Here is a 26,488-nt window from a genome sequence, read left to right on the forward strand (position 1 = left end):
AGCTTTGACCATAACGACACTTCTCACACTGTCATGGCATCCCTCCTCCTACCATCAGCATCCGTTCCTTTCTAAAAAAATACCCTCTGTGATAAAGTCAGGCCAGAGGGCTGCAAAAAGGCATACCAGGGCCAGAGTGTGAGCCCACGAATGCCTAAAGCCCTGGTTCCTGCAAGCAGGGGAGCGATGATTGCAGGGCAGTTAGAGACACCTGGACCCAATGAAGGGCTAGTCCAGGTGTACTTAAACCCTGCCTTCCCTAAAGGGAGGGGGAGAAGCACAGGAGGAGGAAGCTGTTAGAAGGCTGGTAGCAGCTGGAGGAGCCTCCCGCCTGGGCCAGGAGACAGTGTTTCTCTGCAGCTACAGCAGGAGACAACTCCTGGCCCCAGCCAGCAGAAGGAAGCTGGAGCAAGGTACCTCCAAGAGGAGACCGGGTTACTGGGGACTCCCTGGCCCACTACAAGGGGTTGAAGTGTGAGCCCCACTAGGGAGGAGCCGGCTGTTTGCCCCTCCTGTCAATTGCCCCAAATCCTGAAATAACTCCCCTGGTAGGTGGTGAGTGCTGGATCAGCGCTGAAGAATTCTCTTGGTGAGGAAAGCTTGCCTAATGGTTATGGCTCTATTCTAAGACTTGGGAGAAGCAGGTCCAGTTTCCCCCTGTACCGCAGGCTTCCTATGTGACCTTGAGACAGTCCCTTAGCCTTTCTGTGCCTCAGTTTCCCATGCGTAAAATGGGGATAATGCTATTTCCTGCCCTCACAGGGGTGTTGAGAATAAAATACACTGAAGATTGTGACGTGCTTTGAGACCTACAGATAAAATGTGCTATATAACAGCTAGGTATTATTTTTAATAGAAGGTTTTTTTCCAAAAAACTCTCCGCCTCCTCCCCCCCCCCCCCCCCAAGTAAAGTTTGAACTCTGTTTAAAATGGCTTTTTAAAAACTCTCCTAGGCACTGCCTTAAAATATATAAATGCAAGTATAGCACACTTCCCTGGACCTGTTCTCAGCTGGGGAAACCAGTGTAGCTCTACTCCAGCTGAAAAGCTGCTCCCTCTGACTTTTAAAATAATTTCCTACCCAGCTGCAGTCGATTGTTCCTTCTGCAATGGGCAGAAAGGTATCTGTCCAATAAACTTAAACTTGTTTATACATCACAAAAGTGTTAAGGGGGGAGAGATCTGTAGCATCAGCAGCTAATTTCTGAGTTTTAAAAAAATCCACCGGTTGGAAATCCGTGTAGCCCCAGGGAAGTCAATGGAACTGTGCTGATTTCCACCAGCTGAGAATGTGGTTCCAAATGCTGCAGTTCTCCATGCAGATAGTCCTTTTAATCACAGAGCACGTCATAAAAGCAGGCTAATCTTCCTAACAATCCCTGAGAGCTAAGTCAGCATTGTTACCCACATCCGGCCCGTGAGGGAGGCAGGGCACAGTGTCTTGTCGCAGGAATGCGTGGCAGAACCAGAAGTGCCTGGTGCCTAGATGGGTGTGCAGACAGCTGGGCCATGCTGCCTTCTCACTCTGCTGGGCTGGTGAAGGTGACGGAGGGGATCTGCGTGGATGGCCTCACAGATAATGTCTTGAGGGGGCCGGCGTGGCGTGCTATGTTCAGCACCAAGGACAGGACATCAGGGAAGCTGGGCTCTCTAGAGGAGACCAAGAAGGAAAGGCAGGATTCTGACCACTGCTGTAGAGAATGCCAAGGGTTCAGGTCACGGTTAATTGGCAGCTCAGCCTGGAGCAGCGTAATGATTGAGTGGGAGGAAGGCATCTGAGCAGAGAGGCAGGACTATGGGCACGGGTGGCTGAGGTTTGCCCGGCAGCTCAGGCTGGCGCTGAGGAGAAGGGCGTTTGGGGCCTGGCACCCAAGGGCCTGGTTCACAGTTCAGGGTATGTCAAATCCCTGCAAGCGGTGGCTGAGTGATGCGTTGGCCTTCGGGGGGCTGTGCGGGCCTGCAGGGTGGGGTGGTGGGATCCCGAAAGGGGAGGGCAACGGTGGCGTGCCCCCATGGAAGAAAACCTCTGCCTGCCATGCACTGCTGGGCTCCTGCAGCCCGTCTGGATAAATGTTGGGACGCCCCACCAGGCTCCACAGGGGCTGTCCCCCTTTTGTGATGGGCTCATTGTGACTGGAATTCAGAAAGCTGGGGCAGAGGGCCCTTTGGGGGAGTCCTTCCCCTCCGAGGGCTCCACAATAGCCACTCAACCCCCACGAGCTCAGCACTGGGGCTGTTCTCTCCCCCAGCACACTCAACGGGAAGCTCTCTGGTTGTGTCCCTGGGCATCTGCCCCTCCTTCCGCAGGAGGGCGCCTGCCTAGGTTCCAAAATCAGCAGTCAGCCCAGCAAGCTAACTCCGTGTCATGCACCAGCCTTTTGCCATGTGCGGTAACTCTTTCGGCGGGGAGGAAACTTCAAAAATGCTCCGGATTCTGGTTGCTGTGGCTACAGTGAAAATCCCTTCCCGAGGAAAGCGTGCCCACTCCATTCCCCACGCGTCTCATGCTCTCTGTCCTTCTTCCCTCCAGAACTGTGGCACCTTGTCGCCCGAGGGAGGAATCTCCCTAGAAGCGAGTGACCAAGACACCAGGCACCATGAGGCTACGAGCGGTCTGAGAGCTGGGGGGTAAGTGAGACGCAGCCGTTTTCATTCCCTGCAGCTCTTCTCCTTGGGCCTGCTCCGGAGGCGTGTCCCGCTGGAAAGGGGTCCGGAGCAGACCGTTTGGATGAGCTCATTGAAAATGATCCGTCCAGGTGACGGGGCTGAGAAGTGGACCATGCGAGATTATTGCAGAGAGCCGAGTGCAGTAATGAGCCCTGAGGTGAAGAATGCTCTTGGATAGACGTGCCAAAGCACAGCAGAGAATAGACAGCAGGATACGTTTTAGGGGCTGTGAGGGGAGGTCGTCAGCAAGAGAGTTTTGCTGATAAGGGTTGGTGCGGGGCGGGAATGAAAAGACAAATGAGAACACAGATGTGGCATAAATCAGTAAAAGCACTTGTAGTATTGATCCTCTGTACATGCCTATCTCCCCTGGCATCCAAGGGTCTCTGCACTTTGTCAAGAGTATCTTACAAAGCCTCACTACCCTGCGAGGTAGATAAGATGTTTATATAGGGGCCCCTGTTCCCCTGCCACTGAAATGCAGCTGTCTCTGGGGTGGAACGGTGCATTTCAGCACAACTGGCTTCCTGCGTAACTTGTAACAACGAAGCGCCTGCGAGTGGGGTAGGATGGGAAGTGAAGGAGTTTGCCGTGTTTCTGGGGAATGGAGGAGGAAGTTGCTGATTAGCTGAGTCGGATTCTGTCCAGGACCCAGGTGGACACTCAACTCTTGTTAACCCTGATTTGGGACCTCTAGTGAAGTCAGACCATGGGTGGTGTCACCTGGGTTTGCAGGGCTCCCATCAGGCCGCTGGGAGGTGATTTTATGCAGTGCTGGCCTACGGGCAGGGGGCTAGTGCAGTGACTCCAAAGACGCAGCAGAGTGCTTGAAATGTGGGTGGAAATTCTCTGAGATCCTGGGTGTTACCCATTCTGGGCGCTCCTGAGGAAGAGCTAGCCCTCATCAGCGGTGAACTCAGCCCTCAGCCTCTGCGGCCAAGGAGACTTTGGGAGGAAACTCGGCCAGGGTGGCTAAGAAAGGTGAGTGCTTTGGAAAACCTGGCCTCTGGCTTTGGGTGGGGGAAGTTCTGCAGGGACTAGGGCTGCAATGGTAAAAAGTCCCCACAGACCTGATTCAAAGGCCATAGGTGCTGCTCTGCTCTTGCAGCTGGGCCGGCTTTTTGCTCGCCTCTGGCGCTGGCCACTGCTGGGGGCTTCTGAGGAAGGGACCCGGGGCCTCTCCCATGCAGGGAGCAGTTGAGACGGGAGGCCAAGAGAGAGACGATGGCCGTGCCAGCTTCCCACATCTACAGTGCACATGGCCCTGTGTAGTCTGTCCCCCCGCCCCCATCCACCCCTCTTGTTCTCCCTGCCCACAGCCTGCTGCTCTTCGCCACCTTCCTCCCTCCCTCAAAGTTCCTTGCAGCCATTGTGTGTCTTTCGAGCTCCCCCGCCGATTCGCCTAATTCCAGTAACGAGTGCTGGGTCGTGACTGGCTGACGGTGATGCCGAGGCAGCGGACTCTGCCATTAGCTGGGTTCTTTGCTGGATTGCCTTTCAATCCAGGGCCCTCCGGACTCGGCAGAGAAGGACAAGCCCCCTACGCCCCCGAGGGGAGTCTCTAATGGAGTCTGACACTGGCTTTTCTCTCGCCTGGGTCACACTGACAGTGTCAGAGCTGGAGTCCTGGCTCCTAGCACCGTGTTCTCATTTCTGGACCAAACCCCTGCCACGGCGGGATGTCGAACCCAGGCTAGACTTTAATGGAAGGCGAATCACAGCTGTGTTGCAATTTAAGGCCTTGTAAACTGGTTCAGATAAAATAAGCCTGGATCAGGTTTGAGATCGAATCTGCTTGACGGCTGCCTGCTTTGGGGGAGTCCAGTTCCGTGGTGCTGGACAGGGGCTTGCACCACAAAACCCCCCTGTGCCTGGCTGCAGGTGGTAGCCTTGGTAGAGAGACCAAGGACTGAAGGGGCTGAATAAGTAGGGCTGAGTCCCGTTGCAGAGGCATCGTGGGGAAGTTTGCACCTGTCCCCTCTCCGAAGAGAGGTGCTGAATCCCCCAGGCAACCTGGAGACACCGGCTCTTCAAATGTGCCGCAGTAAACCTGCCTCTGCAGCAGCTTGGCCTCAGCTGCAGGTTTTATTGCCTGCTGCCTGCATGGAATTATGAGCCGGCTTGGTGGAGGGGCTGCCATGCCGGTGTCTGCTGCCGCGGATGCCCGGAGACAACGCGGCAAGAAGCCTCGGGCCAGCGGCTGTGCCGCAGCTCTTGAGACGCAGCCTAGGAGGAGGGTGCAAGGAGGAGGCTGAAGTGGCCCTGGACTAATCAGGGCAGTCTGGGAGCCTGCTGTAATTTACCAGACTTGCCCGAGAACCATGCTCCAGCCCTACCCTCTCCTGCCCTGAGGGCTGCACAGAAGGGGGCACAGGGCTACCTATGCTGGCCTGACCTCATGGGCCAAGGGAACCCTTGCATCCATGACTGGAATCTAGAGCTCAGAAGACATGGCCTGAGAGGGGGACAGGCTGCTGTGTCTCTGCCCTGCGCCTGGGATTGACAAGTCACCTTGCTCTGTCCTCTCCCACCAGTCCGACAATGGAACACGTTTCTGTGCAAAGGGACGGATGGGGGTCTAGTGCTTAAAGCAGGAAACTGGAAGCCAGGACTCCTGGGTTCTTTTGCAAGCCCTACCACTGACTGTCTGTCCTTAGGCAGGTCATACCACCCCCTGCATCTCTTTCTCCCATCAGAGACAAGGAGGATCATTCTCCCCCCTTTCTACAGAAGTGCATTGTGCAGAGCCACAGAAGTTAGTCAGTGCCCCTCACTGCTCCAGCCCTCCCACTTCAATGGCAATTGGCAATAAATCTAGGGGAAGGTTTTGCAGATGAACGTCTCTGGAAACACCAGAAAACACTCTGGAAAAGATCCTTTTAACAGCCGCAGTTGTCCCCATTACTCACCAGGCTGACCACTCTGCACTCCCTACACAGCGTAGTAACAAGACATGCAGACGATACATGTATGGTTCTTCGGAGGCTGGGCCTTGCTGCCTGTTGTATTGGCTTCCCAGCCCCCTGCCGCCTGGGTAATCAGGGTAAGCAGGTGTGGTTGAACCTGGAGCCTTTTACTCTGGAGTTAAAGGAGTAATTTCATTAGCTGGTAGCAGTAGTAGGTTGTTACCCTCCAGTGAAACAGCCGCTGTTGGTGAGACACTGCACATGCTTTGCCAGCATGTTACACCCGCTCAGAGTTGTGCATCCTTTTGTACTGTTCCCTGGAGCTGGTGCTGCTGCAGCACAAGGGACCTGCCTCTTCCTTTTTATCTCCAGCCCGCGCACTCCATGGGAACGATGAAGCAGGGGCACAGCAATGAAGTGCTGATGAGACCAACCGATGAGATTTGGAAGATCTGCCTGCATGTCTAACTGCCAGTCCAAACCCTGATCCCGGCTTCACCCTCGCAAGCCCCCATTACTGCAATTGGATATGACCAGGAAGGAAATTTAGCCATGTACCAAACTTTCCAGAGGGCAAGTATTGGCTGGAAATTTGATATTTCTGATAGTTCTGGATGGACCAGAACTCCACCAGCAAAGGGGTGCTGGAGCTCTGCCCAGGTCTTTGGCTAGTCTGCTCTGAGAGAGGCGTGGCGTAAATGAAAAGCGGCGGAGGAAAAAAAGCTAACCAAACTTTTCCGTGAGCCTCAAGAAACTCCATGATTCTGAGCCCATTATCTGCTTGAAATCTCTGCCCGTGCTGTGGCTTCATTGCTTTGTTTCCCCCTCCCTGCCCCGTTGCATCCCAAGGTAGATGTCCCGTTGATCACAAGGCGGTCGCTATCACAGCGTAAGCAGCTAGATGGAGCAATCCAGCCATGTGGCTGACGAAGAGCAGAACACCCCCTGTGTAGCGCCATAAGGTCTGTGTCCCCCCAGGGAAATTAAAGTTGTCCGCTATTGGCATATAGGCCATATATTTGCCTGCCCAAGTCCCAGTGCCCTTCGGTTACGAGTCCCAGTTCACATTCTGCCTGACCCTCTCCGATGGGGAAAAGATGCAGCAGAAGCAAAAGTACGCAACTAACTTTGTGGTGTGGGAATTGCTGACGGGAGGCTCTCCCAGCACAAGATGCAATAAAGGCAAGAAGTGAGTTATTTGTAATGGTAATTACGCTCTTCCAGTTTATCCTAGCACATAATTGTGTGGGCGTCAGGTTCCCAATGGTGGTAATTACCCGGGTGTTAAATGGCACAATATTAAGACATACTTTTTTTCTCTTTTTCTTTTTTTTTGTGGTTTACTATAACAAATTCCGTTCTTATCAACAGCTGAGAAGCCAAGATCCTGCTTTAGTAAAACCCATTTCCAGTCTGATGGCTGGAACCATTGACCAGGGAGCTGAATTCCTGCCTGTTCCCCACTCCTCCTTTCCATGTTGTTCCCGAACCATTTTACCTTTGGAATCTTTGTACTGTCCTCTGCTTTCTCTCCCATCTGCTCTCCTTCTAGGTTTGAGGACAAGATGCCCTCAGGTTTGGACCTTTTCCTCAGTTAGGCAGGTTAGAATTGCTTGGCCAACCCAGCCCATTGCTTTTTCTAGTCCACTCTCCTCTCTCTGACAATTGCCAGACACTGGCATCCTGGAAAGACCCCAGCCAGTTGCTTCACCCTAAGGAATCATTGGCAGAGCCTGCCTATGAAACCAGCTGCCTTTGGTTCACCTAGCAGACGGGGTCTCCTCTCACCTGTGCCTTACGCCGCGCAGAGTCACCCTGGCTACGTGCTGCTGAGATGAGCAGTTTGCATTTTCGACTCACCTCTGAACAGGGCCACAATCGGAGAGCCTGCTTGAGAGGCAGCATCTGCATTTTTTCCCCCCAGGCCATGCTGGGGGGAGTAGGTCTGAGCATGACCCCGACTCATCACGGTGCAGATTGAGGTCAGTTCACTGGAAAGGTTTTCAAGAGGTAGCAAGAAGAGCTGCCTCTGCAGAGAGATCACAAGGGAAGGACATCCCGCACACCAGCCAGCCCCATGGATGCTGGGTGCAAGCAAACACCATGCATTTTAAGGTGACCAAATGTAAATGTACACACCTAGGAACATAGAAAGCAGGCCCTATTTACCAGGCAGGGATGCTGAAAGGATGGGGGGGTCGTGGCGTATAATCAGCTGATCATGAATTCCCAGTGCAATGCTGTGGCCATGGCCAAATGAGCTAACGCGATCCTGGGATGCAGAAAGAGGGAAATATTGAGTTGGAGCAGAGGGGTTATTTTACCTGTGTCTGGCCCTGGTGCAACCGCTGCTGGCATCCCAGGTCCAGTTCCGGTGCCCACCACTCATGAAGGATGGTGATAAATTGGAGACGTTTCAGAGAAGAGTCCTGAGAATGATTAAAGGATAGAAACCCTGCTTGGAAATAAGGTGCGGTTTTTACCAGAGAGGCTAATGAACCATTGGAACAACTTCCCAAGTGGACTCTCCATCACGGGCTGCTTTTAAATCAAGACTGGAAGTTTTTCTAAAGGAAATTCTCTGGTTCAAGCAGTTCTCTGGCCTGCGGTGTGCAAGAGGTCAGAATGGATGCTCACAACGGTCCCTTCGTGCCTTAGAACCCATGACTCCAGCGGGGTGGAAGACAGAACTCGCTCGACGTCTTTGCTGACAGCTTCTGGGGAAGTGCAGTGGGTTCAGAGCAAATTCCCACCCTGCTCAGCCCGCCTGAATGGAGAGAGGAAATCGAGCAGCAGCGAGGAGGGTTTGCACAAGGAGGAGTAGGGGGTGAAGGACGGCTGGGCTAGGCCTGCTTAATGCTTATTGCGCTAGGGATTAGAGGAGGCTCTCTGGGGCGAGCTGACCTCAGGGGCTTTCCAGGTCCATTGCACATGTGAAGCAGTTCAGAAAAGCACCTCATTTCGGGGGGCTGATCCTGACCGCTGGATGTTCCCCTCAGCCCTGCATTTCTAGGCCTCAGATGAACTAGCCAAGGGCCAGGTACTAGCCCGGGAGGGCTGGTTGTGTAGCTGGGATCCCCTTCTGTTAGCCCCTGCCCGCCTGGCTCTTGTGTTAGCCCCTGCCCGCCTGGCCCTCCCTGGGACTCTCACATCATCCTCTATCCCGGAGAAGCTCCGTGAGAAATGCCCATGCCCCTGGCAGATTTGGCTGCAGCTCCCCAAGGCTCTGCTGCCATGGAGGGCGGGCCCCTGCCATCCCCCTTGTTGCTGGGTTTCTCGTTCCCCGCTCGGCTGCACTAATGCGGCCACCCGTTGCAGGCTGCGTATGGCCCCTGTGGGCTGAGCGTGGTGGTGAGTGCGGAGAGGCAGAGCAGGGCCGGACATGCCTGGCTGGCGAGTGCTATCAGGGATGCCGTTCCTCATCTTATCAGCGCCTGCCTGCGCTCCACGGTGACTTTCCATTAGCGAGGCTGGGCTCCTAGCAGCTTCTCGGGCTCCACTCCGCGCACTGGGCCCTGAAATGACCCTTATCTGTCCCCAGGAAGGCGAAGCACAGGGGGCTGCTTCCCCAGCTTCCTCTGGCACGGCTCTGCTCCTGATTTGCACCCAGGCGGGCAGGGAACGGCCTCTGTTAGCTGGGGTCTGTGTTACTGTCCCGGGCCAGAGCCTGTTTGTAAACTGCAGGTGGATTAAATTTAACATCCCAAACCCAATCACCCGCAATGTGCAGGGGGGGGGTGTCGCCGGAGCGTGCCACCCTCTGCTAGGCTCGCTCCTGCCCACGGCGGCTGGGTCCCTGTCCACACCCCCAGCAGGGCTCCAATCCCCGAAGGGGTGCAGTAGGGGAACCCCGGTGTTCCAGCCGGCTCTGGAACCCCCACCCCACACTCAGGTGCTCTATTGTGTGCACATCAACCACTGAGTGTGCCAACGGCAGCTGCCTTTCCTGCAGCCTCTTGGAGATCCTGGGGGGAGTTAGAAATGGAGGTTGTAGCCTGGGCCGGGCCTTTGGGCCCCGGTAAAGTGTGCCCTTTTGCCCTCTCCGCCATGGGGGGGCCCTGCCCACGGTGCCAGCCCCCCGGCATAGGTGCAGCAGGCAGGGCTGGTGGGCGGGCGGGTTACAGCCCCACACGGGCTCTGCTCCGCCTCAGCGCTTGGGAGCAGGAAGCCTGGCTCCTGCACTGAGGAATCGGCCCCATCGATCCACCCACGCCTGTCCCCAGGGGTAGGCTGGTCCCCAGGCCTTTGTCCCCTCAAGACCCAAAGCGTTTGCAGTCCCCACCCCAGCCTCCACCAGCCACTGCCTGGGGTCCGGGCTTAGCAGAGCCCGGCTCCCCTCACATCTCTCTCTTGCCCCGCTTCTGGTCCCGTCCGACCCCCCTTCTCCTCCCTGTGGTGGCTGCAGTCAGTCCCGTGGCCCCAGCCTGCAGCCCGGGCTGGCTATGGGGGGTGACATCCCTCCCCGTCCTCCTGGCAACTCCCCTCTGCCGCTCTCTGCACCCCCACCCCTCCAGCTATGCTGCGAGGACCTGGACCCAGCCGCAGGCTGCTCACTGCCCCCGGCCTCTGCCCACCTGCTGCCAGGATTCATGCCAGGCTGGGCAAATGCTCTTGCTCGAGTCTCCCCTTTCCTGCCGCTGGCAGCAATTTATGAGAAAATTACAGAGCTGTCTCGCAAACACCGGGCCTCGCTTTGTTTAATTCAGCTAATTCCTTGCACGAAGCCCACGCGGCACGTAATAACAGGCTGCGCTGCTATTGTGACTCGTTTCTTACCCACACGTTTGCAATATTTAAATCAATTTGCTTGCTTCCTTGAATGCTAGGAGATGATACTGCTGCCCCCTGCCCCTGTTACCAACTCCCCCCCATGCCCCGGCTTAGCCTGGGTGCCCTAAATCAGTAGCCTGATTCTTCAGTGAATGTGAGGAGCACAACTTCCTCCACTTCGTGATGATCTGTATTGCAATAGCCCCTAGGAAGCCCAGCTGTGGACCGAGACCCCATTGTGCTAGGCACTGCTCAAACCCAGAACAAAACCCTAGGCTCTTTGCTAAAAGCAGCGAGGCGCTCCCATTCCTTGTCCTGGCTTGGAGAACCCTAATTCCCCTCCCCCCAACTTCTCTCCTTCTTAGTGAGAGCCCCCCCTCTTGTCCCAGTTGGCTTTTCACCCCTGAGCTGATCACTGCCCCTGTGCTGCATGCACTGGCTCTCTACTCGGCTCCAAAAGGACAGGCCCCAACTATTTGAGCTCGCAGAGAATCTCCATTAGCTGTCAGCGGTACGGGGCTTATGACGCACATGTGAACAGTTGTGATTCCATCCAACAGAGGACATAGCCAACTGGACCACGGGTCCCTCATCCTGCCTTTGGCTGATGCCCGAGAGGAGGGCGCACTCTTTTGTGCTCTGGCAGGTTCCTTCCTGACCCTTTCAGGAATCAGTTTATGCCCTGGAGCATGAGATTTGACCATGTATAACTGCAGTTGCTGTTAAGAAGTCAGAGAACCACCCCGATTGTTCTGGAGATGTGGCCACACTATGGAAGCCCCTCTGGGATTCTTGCTTTGAATTAGAGATGGAGCTGAGTCGGCATTAATCTGGCTCCATATGTCCTCAGAGTCTGGGAGATGAGCCACCGCTACATGCAAACCATGCTAGTTAGTGGGGATCTTTAGTACCACTGTACAGTGGCCCTAGAGGCCACAGTGTGCTAGGTGCTGTACAGAGGCATGACGGGAGATGAATCCTGAATTACTTACAGTCTAAATAGTCACAGAGGTCCTAGGTCATCCAGCAGGTCATTGGCAGAGCCCAGGTCTCCTGAGCCCTAACCACGCTGCTTCCCTGCAGGCTGAGCTAACAGAATAACTCCCGTGTCTCTGAGTAGGAGGCTCCTGTCAATGCTGGGAACAGCTGCTGGGGAAGACATGGACCACATGCACTAAGCCGGTGTATTCCACTTGCACCCAGGCGAGCCAGGTCTGCTGCTGCATCTGGGTGCAGGTCTGAGCTTCGAGGCCCTCTGCACGGAGCCGGCGTCTCTCCTGTGATCGTAGCCAGGTTGGGACGCGGTTCGAAGCCTGGCTGAGCCGCGTTCTGCTTTTCACTGCATGGTCCTCCCCGGTGGCCCGGCTCGCTCTCCCTGCATGCTCAGGCCGGGTGGAGGGTAACGGGGGTTGGAAGCAGCAGCTGTTTTAAGAAAGAAATAACTAGGATGCGTTAAGGCAAGAGGATGGGCCTGATTCTCCTCTCGCTTTACACCATGTTCGTGTTGGTGGCAGCCAGGTCCCCACAAGGGAACCTGGGGGAAAGGGTACACTTTACCGGGGCCCGGAGACCCTGGTGGGCCTGGCCCAGGTTGCAACCCCCATTACCATGAGGAAAAACATTTTCAAATGTGTGGGATGAGGGGCTGTGGTATGTGTGGGGGAAGGGGCCCGTGTTACAAGTTTGTACTGGGCCCCAAGAAATTATGCTCGGGCCCTGGTGGCAGCCCCCTGCTCGTGAATGTGCGAGGAGGCCCGCACCAGTGATGGCGCCATCTGCCATCTCCCCAGGGAGAAGAGCTGCCTTTTATTTTAACAAGCCACAGCTCGGGAGCTTCAGCTGGAGCAATTAGGGAGCCTCGTTAGCACGGGAGAAGGACTGGGAGGGAGGGAAGTGGGACCGAAGGATCCAGCCTTGAGGACGGGAGGAAAGGAGACAGGAAAAGCTGATCAGAGGAGACGTGTTCCCAGGGTGTTTCAGCCCCCGGGGCTGCTTGTGGTCCCGTCCCTGCGCGCTCGCCCCTGCAGGCCTGTTCTGTCACCAAGGAACCTTGCTCCCAGTCGCTGGGATATCCCCGGGCGGCCTTGAGCCATGAGCATCCATCTGGCATCTCAACCACAGCCCTCCTGTTATTCTGCCAGGCAGTTTCTCCCACAGCCAGAAGCCAGATCCGAGTCCCCTGTAGGGAGTGGCTGGCCTGAGAAGTCGTGGGAACGGGGGAGTCGTTCAAAGAGAAGAACTGCTGAGTGAGCTCAGCACTTGGGAAAGTGAGGGGTGCATCTCTGGCTAGAGCGAGGCATGGCTGGGCACACGGGGGCACAGCTGTGCCGAGGCACCTGACTCCTGACCTGCAGCCCCGCCCGGGACAATCCACCTACCGCTCTGCCGATGCACCACCGTCCCACTCCATGGCAGGCCAGACCCTCAGCGGCTGTGGTGGCAGTGGACCTGTACCGAGTGGCGCCAAGCGGAGGATCCTCCCCCTGGATTTTGGCTGAAGGTTAGGAATCAGGTTCTCGATCCCATTTGCCCATCCCTCGTGTCAAACCATGCTTGAATCAGAACCACAGCGTGACTCTGGTTCTCTGCAAACAACTGTAGTGCCAGCGGGCGCCTCCCTTCCGGTTACGCCCTTGGCCTGCGGCAGACTCGACCCCCGCTGCCAGTTACTGCAAACAGGGTCTTAATGGCAATTGCAAACGGTGGAGGGAGGTGGAGGGAAGACAGCGGCATCCGCTCATCCCTTTCTCTCTCTGGGAGGAAAAGCCACATCTTCTGCAATTACCTTTGTCTCAAGTACAGTCTACCTTTCTTAACATATGATTTAAAGACAGGTTGCCCTAGGCGCCGTCTAACAAGATCGCTAATGACGCCTGTTAATTAGTCAAGAGACACTGGAGAATAAGTAATTTCCTCATTTATAGTCATAACAAAGCCAGCCCTCTGACGGATTCTAATGAGGTAAGAAATACGTGTGCATTCCAGCGTGCAGACCCCGGCGTGCGTTTGCACGGTGGTTGGGATACAGGCAGTTGCTGCACGATAAAAGGAGACCACATCCATCTCACACTCTCCAATGCGGAGCTGCTATCTCTCTGCCCCAGCAGCCCCCTGGGGAGAACCTGGACCCGAAACAGAGGGGTTGGCAGATATTCTGGGTTTGTATCATTCCCCCGCCATTGCTGCCTAGTTTTTAAACACCTTGTCTGCATTTTCCTCGCTGGGAGCTGCTTTACACATTGTCCCTGTACTGTCTCCCTGCAGCTCCATTTCACAGATGCATAGAAGGGATCATTGTGATCGTGTCGGCTGACCCCCCCGTCTGACCCAAGCCATAGAAACTCGCCCGGTAATTCCTGTGCCAAGTCTGCAACGCTGGTCGAGTTACAGCGTATCGCTTGATTTCAAGACTTCAAGCGATGGAGGCTACACAGCATTCCTAGGGACGTTGTTGCAATGGCTAATCACCCTTCACTGCTAGAAAACCGAGTCTGATTTCTAAGCTGGATTTCTCTAGCGTCCGCTTTTGGCCATCAGGTCTCATTCTGCCTTTCACTGCTAAATTAAAGAGACCTCGGCTATTGGAGGTCTCCTCCCCAGCTAGGAGCTTGAGGGCCGTGATCAAGTCACCTCTGCACCTTCTCTGGGCTGCACTAAATAGATGGAGTGTCTCAAGTCTCTCACTGGGAGGCAGGTTTTCCAGCCCTCGAATCGTTCTCCTAGCTCTTTTCCGACCCTCCCTGATTGGTCAGTATCCTTTCGGAAGTGTGACGGTGTGGCCGCCAGGCCTACTGAGCTGCTGCTGGTCCCAGGGTCGGGCCAGGCTTCAGCCGTCAATGCCCCATGACTTCTTTTTGGCTGCTCACTCAGCAGCAAGGCTCGGAGGCAGAGCTGGTGCCCTTTGTAATTAATGGCTTTGAAAATCTCACCCAGACGCTCGTCATATTAACAAGTCGAATGACGCAGGCCCAGGCGTACTGGTCAGACCGGGCCTGTGCTGTTTGCTCCCTGCTGCTTCCAGTCTATGGTTAGGGACTGTTAGGACAGGGAGCAGACTGGGCCGATATACAGGGCCCCGACATGGGGGTGGGGAAGGGTCCACTTTACTGGGGCTGGCTGCTGGCTGAGTTGTGTGGGGAGCCCAACGCTGGACTAGCAGGGTCAGAACTGAGGGGGGCTGGGAGAGCTGTGTGGTGAGGCCCGGGCTGGAATAGCCCGGGGAGCTGCAGGTCAGGCTGACGGGGCACGGGCAGAGCTGTGTGTGGGGAGCTCTGGACTGGAATGACAGGTGGGCTTGTGGGTCAGGGTCGAAGGCCATCAGCAGAGCTGTGCGGGGGGCACTTTGCTCCGTGCAGGCATGCGCTACATTTGACCTGTATAGCCATGCAAACCAGCCCAGGCAAGATCCTTCCGGGAGCTATAAAAAGCCATTGTAAAAAAAAATGTGGTTGTTGTTGCACCTGGACTGATTTGTCCTACTCGTGCTTTACACTGGCCCTGGGCCCTCTGAACTGTGGAAGAGCTGTCGAGCTGTGTATTCATAAGCTATTGCCATTGCATCCTGCCAGCCAGCCCATTCTGGGAGAGGCTGGTGTCCATCTGTCTGTCTGCAGAGACGATGTGTTGCCATGTGGCTTTTCTTTCCCTTTAATTCTGTGGTTTAATATTTATTAATAATTAAACAGTAATTTGGGTTCTAGAGGCTCCCACGTGAACCAAGCCCGGAGCGGCGGGGGAATAAGGTGACCTTGTTTCTTGTGTCTTTGGAGACAGCGCTTTTCTTTTTTCATGAGCTGCTAGAAATAATCACAAAAAAGGGTGAAGGGGAGAAAAGAAGCAGCCGGGTTGACACGTTTCACAAAGCCAGTTCCCCTCCCTCCATTGCTACTGGAAAATATTTCAGAGTGGGGAAAAAATACCTCTTCCAGACCCGAGCAGCTCTTGGGTGAAATCCACCAGACCCATGAGCACAAAGAGATGAAGTGACTTTCCAAGGGGCCAGTAGCAGAGCTGAGGACTGAAACCCAGTTCAGTAATTAAACCATAAGACTGTATTTCCTTTCCGTTTTATTGCTTTGGGGAATGTCTGCTGCCCCTCCTGCTCTGCTGGCGGTACCTAGCCCCACTACTCGACCTTGTACTGTGCTTCCCTTCTGATCTGGCGGAGTAACTTCTAGCTGGGCTGGTACTTGGATGGGAAGCCTCCAAGCACTGCTGGATCAGTTGGGTCCGTTTGAGCAGAGAGCCCTAGTTTGGTATAGGTAGGGTAGGGGACGCAAAAGCAAACTCTCCCTGCCTGTGATCAGTAAAGAGCCCATACAGTGATAGGTTTAACCTAATCTTATGCCCTGCCCAAATTCCAGGGGCTAATTGCATTCTGTGTCCCTAAATTCCCCTTGTAAGGGGTATTCTCTGCTTCTTCTCCTAATGATATGTAGAATATAGATCATGGTATATGTTCAAAGCACTGCACCCCCACTAACCCCTGTGAAGGAGCATTATCCCCAAGCTGCAGATGGGGAAACTGAGGCAGAGAGGTGGTGAGTCTTGCCCAAGTCCAGCATTAGAACTGAGGGCCTGTGGATTTCCAATTCTCCAGCCCACACTGCCTCTCAAGCCACTGCACACACCTAAACTCCTGTGTGCTATAGGGAGGCAGTATTGCCTAGTGGTGAAAGCACTGCCTTGGCACTTAGACCTGAGTTCGAGTTCTGTCTCTGCCACTGGCCTGCTGGGTCACCTTGCACAAGTTTCTCCCCCCCCCCGCCTCAGTTTTCTCATCTGTACAATGGGGATCATGATACTGACCTCCTTTGCAAAGTGCTTTGAGATCTACTGATGACAATTGCTATATTAAAGCTGGGTTTTATTATTATTATTATTATTATTATTATTTATTAAACAGATGCCATGTTCTGTTTAATAGGCTGGTGTGCATGACTAGGATTTGAAAAGTGCTTTGGGATCCTTCTGGTTGAGAGGCAGTGTGTAAAAATAAGCACACATGCAACACCTTTGATCCCAAACGCTTTACAAGGTATCCCTACCGGTCCTGCCTTTCACTCCATGGAAATGCAGCTGCCTCTAGGGTGGACCGTGGTGGCTGTTTAACAGCACTCTACAACATTACTCATTGGTTTAGGACAGGAAGTGAAGAAGGATCCCAAATCCCAAGGATAATGGCAGGAAGTAGACTATAATAATTCCTTGTGGCCAGGATACGCGGGGCAACACCCTCTGCTGCTGGGAAAAGTGCCCGGGGATCGTGAATGACCACAGGGGCTCAAGACCTCAGTTTTACATCTCAGCGGACAGATGGCACCTCCAGCAGCACACCACCACCTACCCTATCCCTAATGAAAGAGTGTGCAACGGGAGTCATCCAAAGCACTACATCTTCCGGTCGCGCGACTGCAGGAGTCCAGGGGTTTGGGCAGAATACTGGAGTATTCTTTTTAGCAGGAATGCTGGGGCATTCCTTGCCCCCTTGGGACTCATCATGCCCTATAATGCCCTGACTTTTCCAGGAGGGTCTCCCATACAAGTACTGATCTGGCCCACCCCTGGTAAGCGTGGCAGAGTTGGAAACGTCCCAGCTTAAAGCAGAACGAGGCCCCCGTCGCTTCTGAGAGACTGAAAAACCAGCTTTCCCACTGGTCAGCACTGGGGGTGGTATGGAACAGCTGTTCCCAGCGGCCATGCCTGTGTCTGAGAACTGGGTGCAACGCTGAGGTAACAGCTTAGGGCCAGGTTAGCGTGGTGCGAAGCTCCAGCCAGTGCGGACTCATGCCAGCCCCTCACAAATGTATAAGGAAATAATAATAATTAAGAAAAGAGCAACGTGTGAGAAATGCCAGTGCCTCTGCCGTCCCAGGGACCGTGCAGCTCGTGGCTCACAGCCCACGAGACAGCCTGGGAGAGAGAGAGAGAGGTTAGGCAGTTTAGCTTGAGCCTCCAGTTGAATAAAACGCCCTGGGTGGAGTTTAACTTTCTTTCTTTGCTCAATTTCTTTCTTCTTATAGTTTCGCCTGCCTTGAATGGGGAACTGCAGGCGCTTTGATAAATGGACTGATAGGTGCCTGAGGTTTCAAGGTAGCGTCTATAAATACCTCTGTAACCTCCACTGGAACACAGCAGAAGTGCTGTTTGGACGGCTTGATTGAAGATCCACAGGTAGAATGAGGATGGATTGAGATTTCATATCACAGTGGGCTCTCTCGCTCCCCTATGACTCCTTATTTCAGCTCGTTATAAGCCACGTGAGTAGAGCTGGTTGGAAAAACTCAGATGGAACCATTTTCCATCAGCCAATACAGTTCTGATGAAATCGAGATGCTTAGGATTCAGAGTTCATCTCGGAGCCGGGCGGGAGGAGGGAGAATGTTCCGACAATGTTGAAATGTCCTGTCTGGCATTTTGGAATGAAACCTTTTGACTTTTCGGTTTGATTGGTTTTGATTTGTGGTCTCTTAGGATAATAGTGGAACCCTGAAAGTTATAATCAAACGGAAACGTTTCAGTCGATCCAAAATACATTTAAAAAAAAAATTTCTTTTGTGAAGAATTTGGAAATTTTGGGGCTTTGTTCTGATCTGGAGTGAAGCCAGACTTTGAAATCTCAAAATCCTTTAGCATATAAGAAGGGCCAGACTGGGTCAGACCGATGGTCCATCTAGCCCAATGTCCTGTTTTCTGATAGGGGCCAATGCCAGATGCTTCAGTGGGAATGAACAGAACAGGGCAATATTTGAGTGATCCATTCTCTGCTTTCCAGTCCCAGCTTCTGGCAGTCAGAGGCGTAGGGATACCCAGAGCATGGGTTTGCATCTCTGACCATCTTGGCTAATAACCGTCCTCTATGAACTTATCTAATTCTTTTTGAACCCAGTTGTACTTTTAGCATCCACAACATCCCTTGGCAATGAGTTCCACAGGTTGATTGTGCGTTGTGTGAAGAAAAACTTCCTTTTGTTTGTTTTAAACCTGTTGCTTTTTAATTTCATTGGGTGACCCCTGGTTCATGTGTTACAGGAAGGGGTAAATAACACTCTTATTCACTTTCTCAGCACCCACAATTTCACCATCCTTTCAGACTTGATTTTCGGGAGCAGCTGGGTTTTTAGACTCAGAGAGCCAGATCGTCTGCTGGTGTAGATCGGGTGTAGCTCCAGCCAAGTCAGAAGAGCCATGCTGACTTACACCATCTGATGGCTGGGCTCGTAAATTCTGCCCACATATGCAGGCGGGTATGGAAACGCCGCCGACCGTTCTTCGCACTGGCAGGTTGACGGCGCAAAGAAAGGCAGGGTTTGGAAGCCTGGCCGGGCGCTGGTGGGACGGGAGATGGCTAATGTGTCTATCCTGTCTCTGCAGGGGACCCCGCAGGGATAATCCTGCAGAATGAGGACGTTACGTGCAAGGTTCTGACACCATGAAGAGTTACCATGGGGAGCGTAGCCAATCACAGACCTCCACAGCGCACCCGTGTCACTGCATCCCAGAGAACTGTGAGCAGCCTGTGGACTACATCCGCCTCGGCCAGGAATCCAGGCAGTCGTACCTCCTCGGCCCCACTGAGCCTTGTTCTTTGGATCACCGCTACTGCCCCTCTCGCAGCCCTGGGATCCCCGCCGAGTGCGCGGGCGGGCCCATGAGCCTGAGCGAGCCGCTCTCCGCCAGCAGCAGCAGCACCTTCCCCAGAATGCACCACACGCAGCACCAGTACGACTCCTGTGACGAGTGCATGGCGGCCACCCACCCCTCCAGCAAGATCAACCGCCTCCCCCCCAACCTGCTGGACCAGTTTGAGAAGCAGCTGCCCCTGCACCATGACGGCTTCCACACCCTGCAGTACCAGCGGACCGGCGCCGCCGAGCAACGCAGCGAAAGCCCCAGCCGCATCCGCCACCTGGTCCACTCCGTCCAGAAGCTCTTCGCCAAGTCCCACTCCCTGGAGGCCCCGGCCAAGCGGGAGTACAACGGCACCAAGCTGGAGGGCCGGGGGGAAGGGTACCACCACCACCAGTCCCGGCACGGCAAGCGGAGCAAGAGCAAAGACCGCCGGCTGGACTCCCGGCACCGGGCCAAGATGATGGGCTGGTGGAGCTCCGACGACAACCTGGGCAGCGACAGCAGCTACCTGGTGTCGAGCCGGCACGCCATGGACCAGGGCGCCCAGCTCTGCGTGGATGCTCCCGAAAGTGCCTTCCGAGACTTGACTTTGAAGAGTCTCAAGGGTGGCGGCGAGGGCAAGTGCCTGGCCTGCGCCGGCCTGTCCATGTCGCTGGACGGCCAGACGCTGAAGAGGAGCGCCTGGCACACCATGACGGTCAGCCAAGCCCGGGAGGCGTATCCCAGCTCGGGAGGCAGCCAGGAGAAAGCCTTGGTGCTGCAGGAGGCAAAGGCCAAAGACAGAGGCTACCATTACCTGCAGGTGAGGTGTGCATGGGGGGGGGGGCGTGGGCTGGCTTCGGGGGGACAGGGTCAAACCTGCAGGCGTTGTTGGTTCACATCCAGAGCGGTTCCAGTGCCTGGAAGTCACTCCCACCCTGACAGGGGGAGCGCTACCGCAGAGGGCGGCTAACAGCGGCGCCGCATCACCCGGCCCGGCGCAGGACTCGCCAGAGGCAGCGGTGAGAGCGGGCGTCCCTTCACAGCGACGGGGACGCCTGGTCAAAATACCCCAGTGCAGCCGCGGCGAAGTCTCGCGATGCTCCTTGATTTCCATCAGGGACCTTCACCTCCTCGGCCAAGCCAGCCCACGGGCTCTTCTTCCTGGGCTGGAGATAAGGGAGGAACTTCTTACAAATCCAGTTCCTTTGGCCTGGACCTGCCCCCCCTGCACGCACGCAATCCCTGCGCGCACACGCAGCTTTCTTTGCAACCGTGGCCCCTGCTGTTGCATGGAAGCAGGGTGCCCCCCTGGTCCTGGCCGGTGGCTGCTCTGCCAGCCTGCGATGCTCTGACGGGATTCCCAGGGGCACGCTCCCCGCCCCGCGTCGTGGCAGCAGGAGAGGTTGAGTTTTGCTGGGCGGGGCTGAAGTCGCAGCAGGGAGGGCAAGTGACCCGTGACGAACAGGAGACTGTCCCTGTGTGGCTGTCACCTGGGACTCGGGGCCCCCGGCGCAGCGGGGCCAGTGGGTGCTGTCCCCTAGCGAGCTCGGGAGCGAATGGGGCCCTTGCGCAGAGAACGGGGACAAGTTTGGGGTTATCGGGCCCCGATCCAACCCCTGTCCCGCTGAGCTCCACACCCCCATGCCCCGCCCTCGCCAAGCCCCCGCCCCCCACACTTCGGAAGACTTTTGCTGTAGGTGCCAATCCCGCCGCTTAGCCTTGGTTTCGTTGCGGGTCGCGGCGGGAGCGACAGCGGCGGCAGTGCCCCCTGGGAGGGGTCTGCGGGCCCGTTTCCCACTCTCCCCCGCTGTGGGGGCGGCAGGGCATGACGAGCTCTGGTCCCCGTGGCTCCCTTTGTGCCCGGTGGAGGGGCCAGGAGTATGCCCTGGCTGCCTGCGACAGGGGGCGGCTCCCTCGAGGAGCACCTGGCCAGCAGCCCCCCCGCCCCTCCAAGGCCAATGCCCAGGGGCATGCCCCCCCCCCCATGCGAATCCTCACACCTCATACGGCTTGGTAGGTGCTGCTGGACCCGGGGAAACTGAGGCACGGAGTGGGAAAGGGACTTGTCCAAGGGTCACACGGAGAGTCAGAGAGACCTGAGGAGAGACTTGCCTCTCTCACCAACAGCAGCCAGCCCAACCAAAGACCTCACCTCAGCCACCCTGTCTCGCTAATATCTGCGACCAGCACGTGGACTGCAGAGCGGCAGCGGCAGGAACAGAACCCAGGAGTCCTGACTCCTGCTCTCCTGGTGTGAACGCTCGGCTTCGCTGCGTCCGGCCCAGCGCTCGCGTTTGGCCAACCAAATGGCAGCGCTGTCGTTCCCCTGTGAAATCGGTCTGAAGTATTATGATTCGTTGATCTAGACGGGGCCTGTGGGGAGCTGCAAGGCACGTAGCAGGTTCCCAGCCTCTCGCTGGGCCAGCGTCCGCGTCCCCAGCTCCCTCCGGTGCTGTCCCTGAAGCCTTCACAGCTGCAATTCTTGAGGGCAGCGGGCGGTGGCTGTGGGCGGTGGGGGAAGGGCTAGTGCCAAAGGCCTTGAGTTGGGCTGGGGTCAGAAAATGGGAGTTCAACTCCCTCCTTTGCTCTAGGCGTCCCATGTGACCTGGGGCAGGTCTCCCAGCCCCTCCGTGCCTCAGTTCCCCTCGTGTGCCATGGGGCTGGGATTGCATGCGTTCTCCCACCCACCGTCTGGTCAGCTTGTCGGGCTTTCGGGGCAGGGGCTTGTCTCTCGCGGTGGGTCTGTCCAGCGCTGAGTTTCGCTGCAGCCTCCAAGCGGTGCTGCAATCTCGACACCGCCTAGCAACGTCCCTGCTGCTGGAGCGCAGGGCGGGAAGTGGCTGAAAGCAGCAGGGGGGATTTTAGGAAGGTGAAAGGGGATGGCCCAGGGTGGCCCAGGGCAAGTGAAAAGGGCGATGGGGCCGGCGCTCAGTGATGGCCAGCGCCCCTAGTGCCGTGAGGCTCCCAGAGACCAGGTGGGAGGCAGAGAGGAGTGGAGCAGAGATGGAGGGAGCGAGCTGGCTGAGACGGGCACAGGGCATGGTTTTTAGTGGTGGTACAAATGCTCAGCGTCACGCCCAGACAAAGGCTCCCTGCAGGGGCAGCTGGCCGGCCTCGGCTGCTGTTAATGTGCGCTCGCCTTTCCAAGGCAAGCTGCCCTCCTGCTAACGTGTCTCTGCCAAACTGCCCGCCCTCTGGCCCAGGCGCCCCCTTTGCTCTGGCATCATGAGCTGATGCCTGGGCTTGGATCCTGCTTTAATGGGAGCTGATTGCAAAGGACTTCTTTGCTATGTCTGGTTCAGAGCGTCACCCCCATGGCTTCCCCTAAAAGTGAGTGGCTAGCCCAGACCCAGGGCAAATACCGGCCGTGGACAGGCACGTGCATGCCCACGGAAGGGTGGGCTGTCTGTCTGTCTGTCTATTTAGATATAGCTACACGGGGGGTCTGGGGGGAGGCAGATAGCCTGATGGTGAACCAGGGCTAGCGCAGTATAGCCCTCACCCCACCAGTGCGATGGGTGGCAGGAGCCGTGCACGTACATCCATGGCTGGATATCGTCCTCAGGGACTGAGCTCCCCGCATCTGGGGTTTGGAGTGAGTGGGATGGGGTCCAGGAGCTGGCTTGGCTCCCAGCTTCCTGCTCCTCCTAGCCTGCCCCCGCCTTTCCCTCTCCATGGTGGCAGAATCGGGCCCCGGGCGGTACAGACGGTCCCTGCCCAGCACCCTTATGGAGGCTCCTCTGTTTGGTGCTTCAGCCTAACGCTCCACTGAGGGACCCCGCAGCCCGCCCCAGCTCCGGAGAGATGCTCTGCTCTGTGCTGTGGGAGCCCCAGGACCAGGGTGATGGGCTGGCAACTTGGCATTTCGGACCCTTAGAGCGGCTACAAGGAGTGAAGAGTGGCAGCCTGGCGCCAGGGCCATGGCTCGTGCCCTGTGTTTAACAGGCCGGGTCAGCTGGTCCTGTAGAGCCGGGGGAGGCAGGGCGGGGGGGGGGTTACTGGTTCAGTTCCTGTCCCCGGTCTTGCTCTCCCATGGGCCTCCCCAGAGCAGGGTCGGGTCATGCACCTTTCGGCCCCTGCTGGGGAAAGAGAGGCTTACCACTGCGCCCCCTCCCCCAGTCGAGCGAAGGAGGGGGGCGCAGAGAAGGGGACTGGAGGGCATCCATCGCCAGAGGATGCCCTGGTGGGGGGGAGTTAAATACCCAGGACAGACGTTCAAGCCCTTGGTTTCCTGGGACCCGCTGGTGGCGCTATGGCTGGTAGCACAGCACCCCCCAGTGCCAGGCTCTTTGACGGCAGCTGCCCTGTGGCTGGGGAGGAGCGAGCCCTGGGCGTTGTAGGCCTTCGCGGGCATGTCTCCCCTGCACACTAAACCCGGGCTCTGACTCCGGTTTGAGCCCCAGCCCCCCTCCCAGCCGCCCACCAATCAGTCGGGCTGGGTCGGCCAGCACTCAGAACCCGGGTCCTAGGGCCCTGCTGGGGGGGGTGGGTCTGAGTCCCATGGAGACTTGGGCCGAGTCCTGTCGTTTTGCCGTGTGGACACAGCTCCGGCGGCAGCCACGAGTCAGATGGCCTGAGTGGTGCAGCATGGCCGGGTTAGCACAGCCGCGAGGCCTGGCTCCAGCGATTGTAAACCCAGGTTTGCAACGCAGCGTGGACACGCCGAGTCCCCAACCTGGTCCCTCCAGACCCAGGTTTGCAACGCAGCGTGGACACGCCCTGTCGGGCACGAGAACGCACCGGAGAGCGAGCCCAGCTGGAGGCTGCGTGTCCCACTTCTCCGGGCCCAGCGCGAGGAGGCTGCAGTGGCTCTTTCCTGCAGCTTTGTTCCCCTTTGGCTTTGCTCTCCCCTGCCTCCCCCCACGCCTTGATGTTTGCGATTAGAGGAGAGTCCGGCTATAATAGCCGCGTCCTCTAAAGGCACAAAGCAAACGGCTTTTATTAAAAGCAGGGAAGGGATGGAGCCGGCTCCCACAGCTCTGCACATCCCAGCCCTGCTGCTCCTGCTAATAACAGCCGAACAAACAACGAGCGGGAGCTGTAGGCCTCGGCTCTCAGAGGGAGACAAAGCACCAAAGGCCCGATCAATGAGTTCCCAGCTCTAATGAGGAGAAAACAGAGCAACAGGGGCAGGCAGGAGAGAGGCAATTTGTGCAAATGTATCTTAATCCTTCTTCAGGGCGTTCTGGGCTTGATCTCTCTGTCTCTGTATCAGCCCGGCACCTCACCGCTGTTCATGAGCCCCTTTGGGGGGTAAAGGAAGATCACCATCATCTGGGGTGCAGAGAGACTCACCCGAGGGCAAATACGTTACTGGTGTAAGCTGCAGGACCACACAGCAGCCAGCCAGCCCGCGGGAGCGTTTACACTGGTGACATCTTCCTCCCCAGGGTGGCGGATTGGCTGGGTCTGGAGGGGATTTGCCGGGCAGGATTCTCCGTGGACCGGGCTGGATTTTGCTGGGCAGTTTTTCCCACGCCATGATCCATGGGGAGTTGGCAGGGCAGGCTGACCCCCTGCACTGCTCTCTGTGTGGGCTCTGATTTCTTCATCGCCATGTTTCCATTTTGGGGGGGCCGGTGTGAGGAGGAGAGGCTGGGAGCCAAGGCATGTCATGGGCAGGGATTAGCCTTGACTTCCTGCAAGCAGCCTCGCCCGTGTGCCCCTCAATCCTGGCCTGCCGCACTTAATGCCACTCCAGCACCAGGTCCTCACCCCACCACTTCACTGGTCCAGCTGGGCCCTGGACGGGGATGGAGGGGAAGGAGGTGGTGGGTAAGGACTGAGATGCATGGGCAGAGCTGGAGGGAAACTTCCCTCACGCCTGCCCGTGCTGTCGCTGGCTCCATCAATTGCTCACTGTCAGACTGCCAGGCTGCGGCTCTGTCTCACCCCGTGTGGGGAGAGCAAGCGGGGAGTGAACTGGCTCTGCTCCCAGGCCACAGTGGGGTGCTGCAGGGTAACAGGGAAGGGGTTCTCGAACCCCAAAGCATCTCACCTCTGCACACCACCTTGCCTGCTGGGCCGGCTCTGACACCGGCCTCTTGTCCCCCGAAGAGCTGCAGCTGGTATGAGGCCTGCTTAACTCTTAGCTCTGGGCTACCTCCAGCCTGAGATTCCCATTGCAGCCCGTCAGGAACCCTCCTCAGCCTGCTCTTTAACATGCACCCTACAGGGTCTGCATTCCCCAGCTCCAACCCTTGCACCGCACCCCCTCCGCCAGCCCCCTTCCCTGCCCGCTCGCGCCTCTTGGACAGCCAGCTTTGCGATCCCAGAGGCAGAGCAGACACTGCCCCGCTCTGAGGCCTGCCGATGTGAAGGGGAGAACGAGCCGCTGCTACTCGCTCACAAATGGGCCAGATCCAGGAGTCCTCCCCTGTGCTGCTGTCTGCTGAGCTGGGCTGGAAAAATCAGCCCTGCCCGCGGGCCTGTCCCGCGCCCCTCACGGGGCCGGGGCACTGAGCCGAGCGATGCCGCCGTTAGCACAGATTGGAAAATGGACATGCCCTGCCTGCCTAACGAGCACGTCAGCACCGGGCCACTGGGCCTGCTCCAGCCTCGCCGGGGTCACAGACGCTGTGGGCAGGGAGGAGGGAAGGGTGGGGGTGGGCCTGTGTGCGTGGGAGATATGTGGGGCCAGATCCTGTCCGCGCGCTGGTCACTTTCTGCCACCCGGGGGTGACAGGTGCGTCGGGCTCCAGCCTCGCCTGGCTCCCATCCTCCCCCCTGGGTGTGGGGTCAAACCAGCTGCGAGCCCCGACTCCAGCTCCTTGGCCTGTGCCCAATACGAGATGGGGCCAGGCTTCCACTCCGCCTGGCTGGGAGGGGGCAAACACCCACAGGCTTTCGCTAGCCCCCTGGTCCCAAGTGGTGGCCAGGGGTGTTTAACCCTTTAATGCCTGGATTAGTGCAGCTGGCCGACCCTTCCACCTGGCTTCCAGGAAAGGTCACCCTTTACCAATTAAAAGCTAATTAGCTCTTCTCCCTCTTTCCTGGGGGAAGGAGATAGTGAATGACCAGGTTGTGCTGGCCCCCTCTCCACTCGCTCGCCTTCCCAGCCCTGGCTAGCCTAGCAGGGACCAGGCAGGGAGCGATAGACGCCATAAATAGAGCCCCGCTTGTTCCCATGTGCCGCGGAGTGGCAGAAGAGATGTCTCTGTCTGTTCAAGGCTCTTGCTCTCCTGCTCATGGCACAAGGCATGGCGTGTACGGATGGTAAGGATCCCATGGTGCTGGCGTCATTGGGAGGGTCCTTCGGCAGAGGGACGGGCCCTGGCTGCTCCGGCGATGGGTGGGATTTGGCCCAGCCTGGCCTGCCAGGGGCACTGTGAAGGGGGGAGTCCTGGGTGTCACGTGGGGTAGTGCCTTAGCTGAGACTCCCCTGCCCACCGGTCTCCTTGCAGCCTGTGTCCAGGGAGTCCGTGCTGCTGATTGTCTTGCAAAAGGATGGAGGGTCAGTGACGCTCTTCCAGAACAGACGTGTGTGGGCCAAGCACAGGGGAGAGGGCAATGGGGCGCTGAGGGCAGAGGCT

The 26,488-nt window shown here is 56.8% G+C and overlaps 1 protein-coding gene across 1 annotated transcript in view; it reads left to right on the forward strand.

The window, feature by feature from the left end:
- Window positions 1-288: 288 nt before the first annotated feature.
- The window catches only part of DLGAP3 (DLG associated protein 3), a 43,631-nt gene continuing 17,431 nt past the window's right edge, over window positions 289-26,488 (forward strand). The window contains exons 1-3 of the mRNA XM_067533809.1: window positions 289-413; window positions 2,531-2,628; window positions 18,717-19,776. Of these exons, the coding sequence (XP_067389910.1) occupies window positions 18,775-19,776 (1,002 nt within the window). The 5' untranslated portion in view covers window positions 289-413; window positions 2,531-2,628; window positions 18,717-18,774. The remainder of the gene's footprint in view (window positions 414-2,530; window positions 2,629-18,716; window positions 19,777-26,488) is intronic.

This window comes from Emydura macquarii, unplaced genomic scaffold (genome assembly GCF_026122565.2).
Source record: "Emydura macquarii macquarii isolate MOO-44397 ecotype Brisbane River unplaced genomic scaffold, CSIRO-AGI_Emac_v2 contig_3348, whole genome shotgun sequence".
NCBI classification, from domain to species: domain Eukaryota; kingdom Metazoa; phylum Chordata; order Testudines; family Chelidae; genus Emydura; species Emydura macquarii.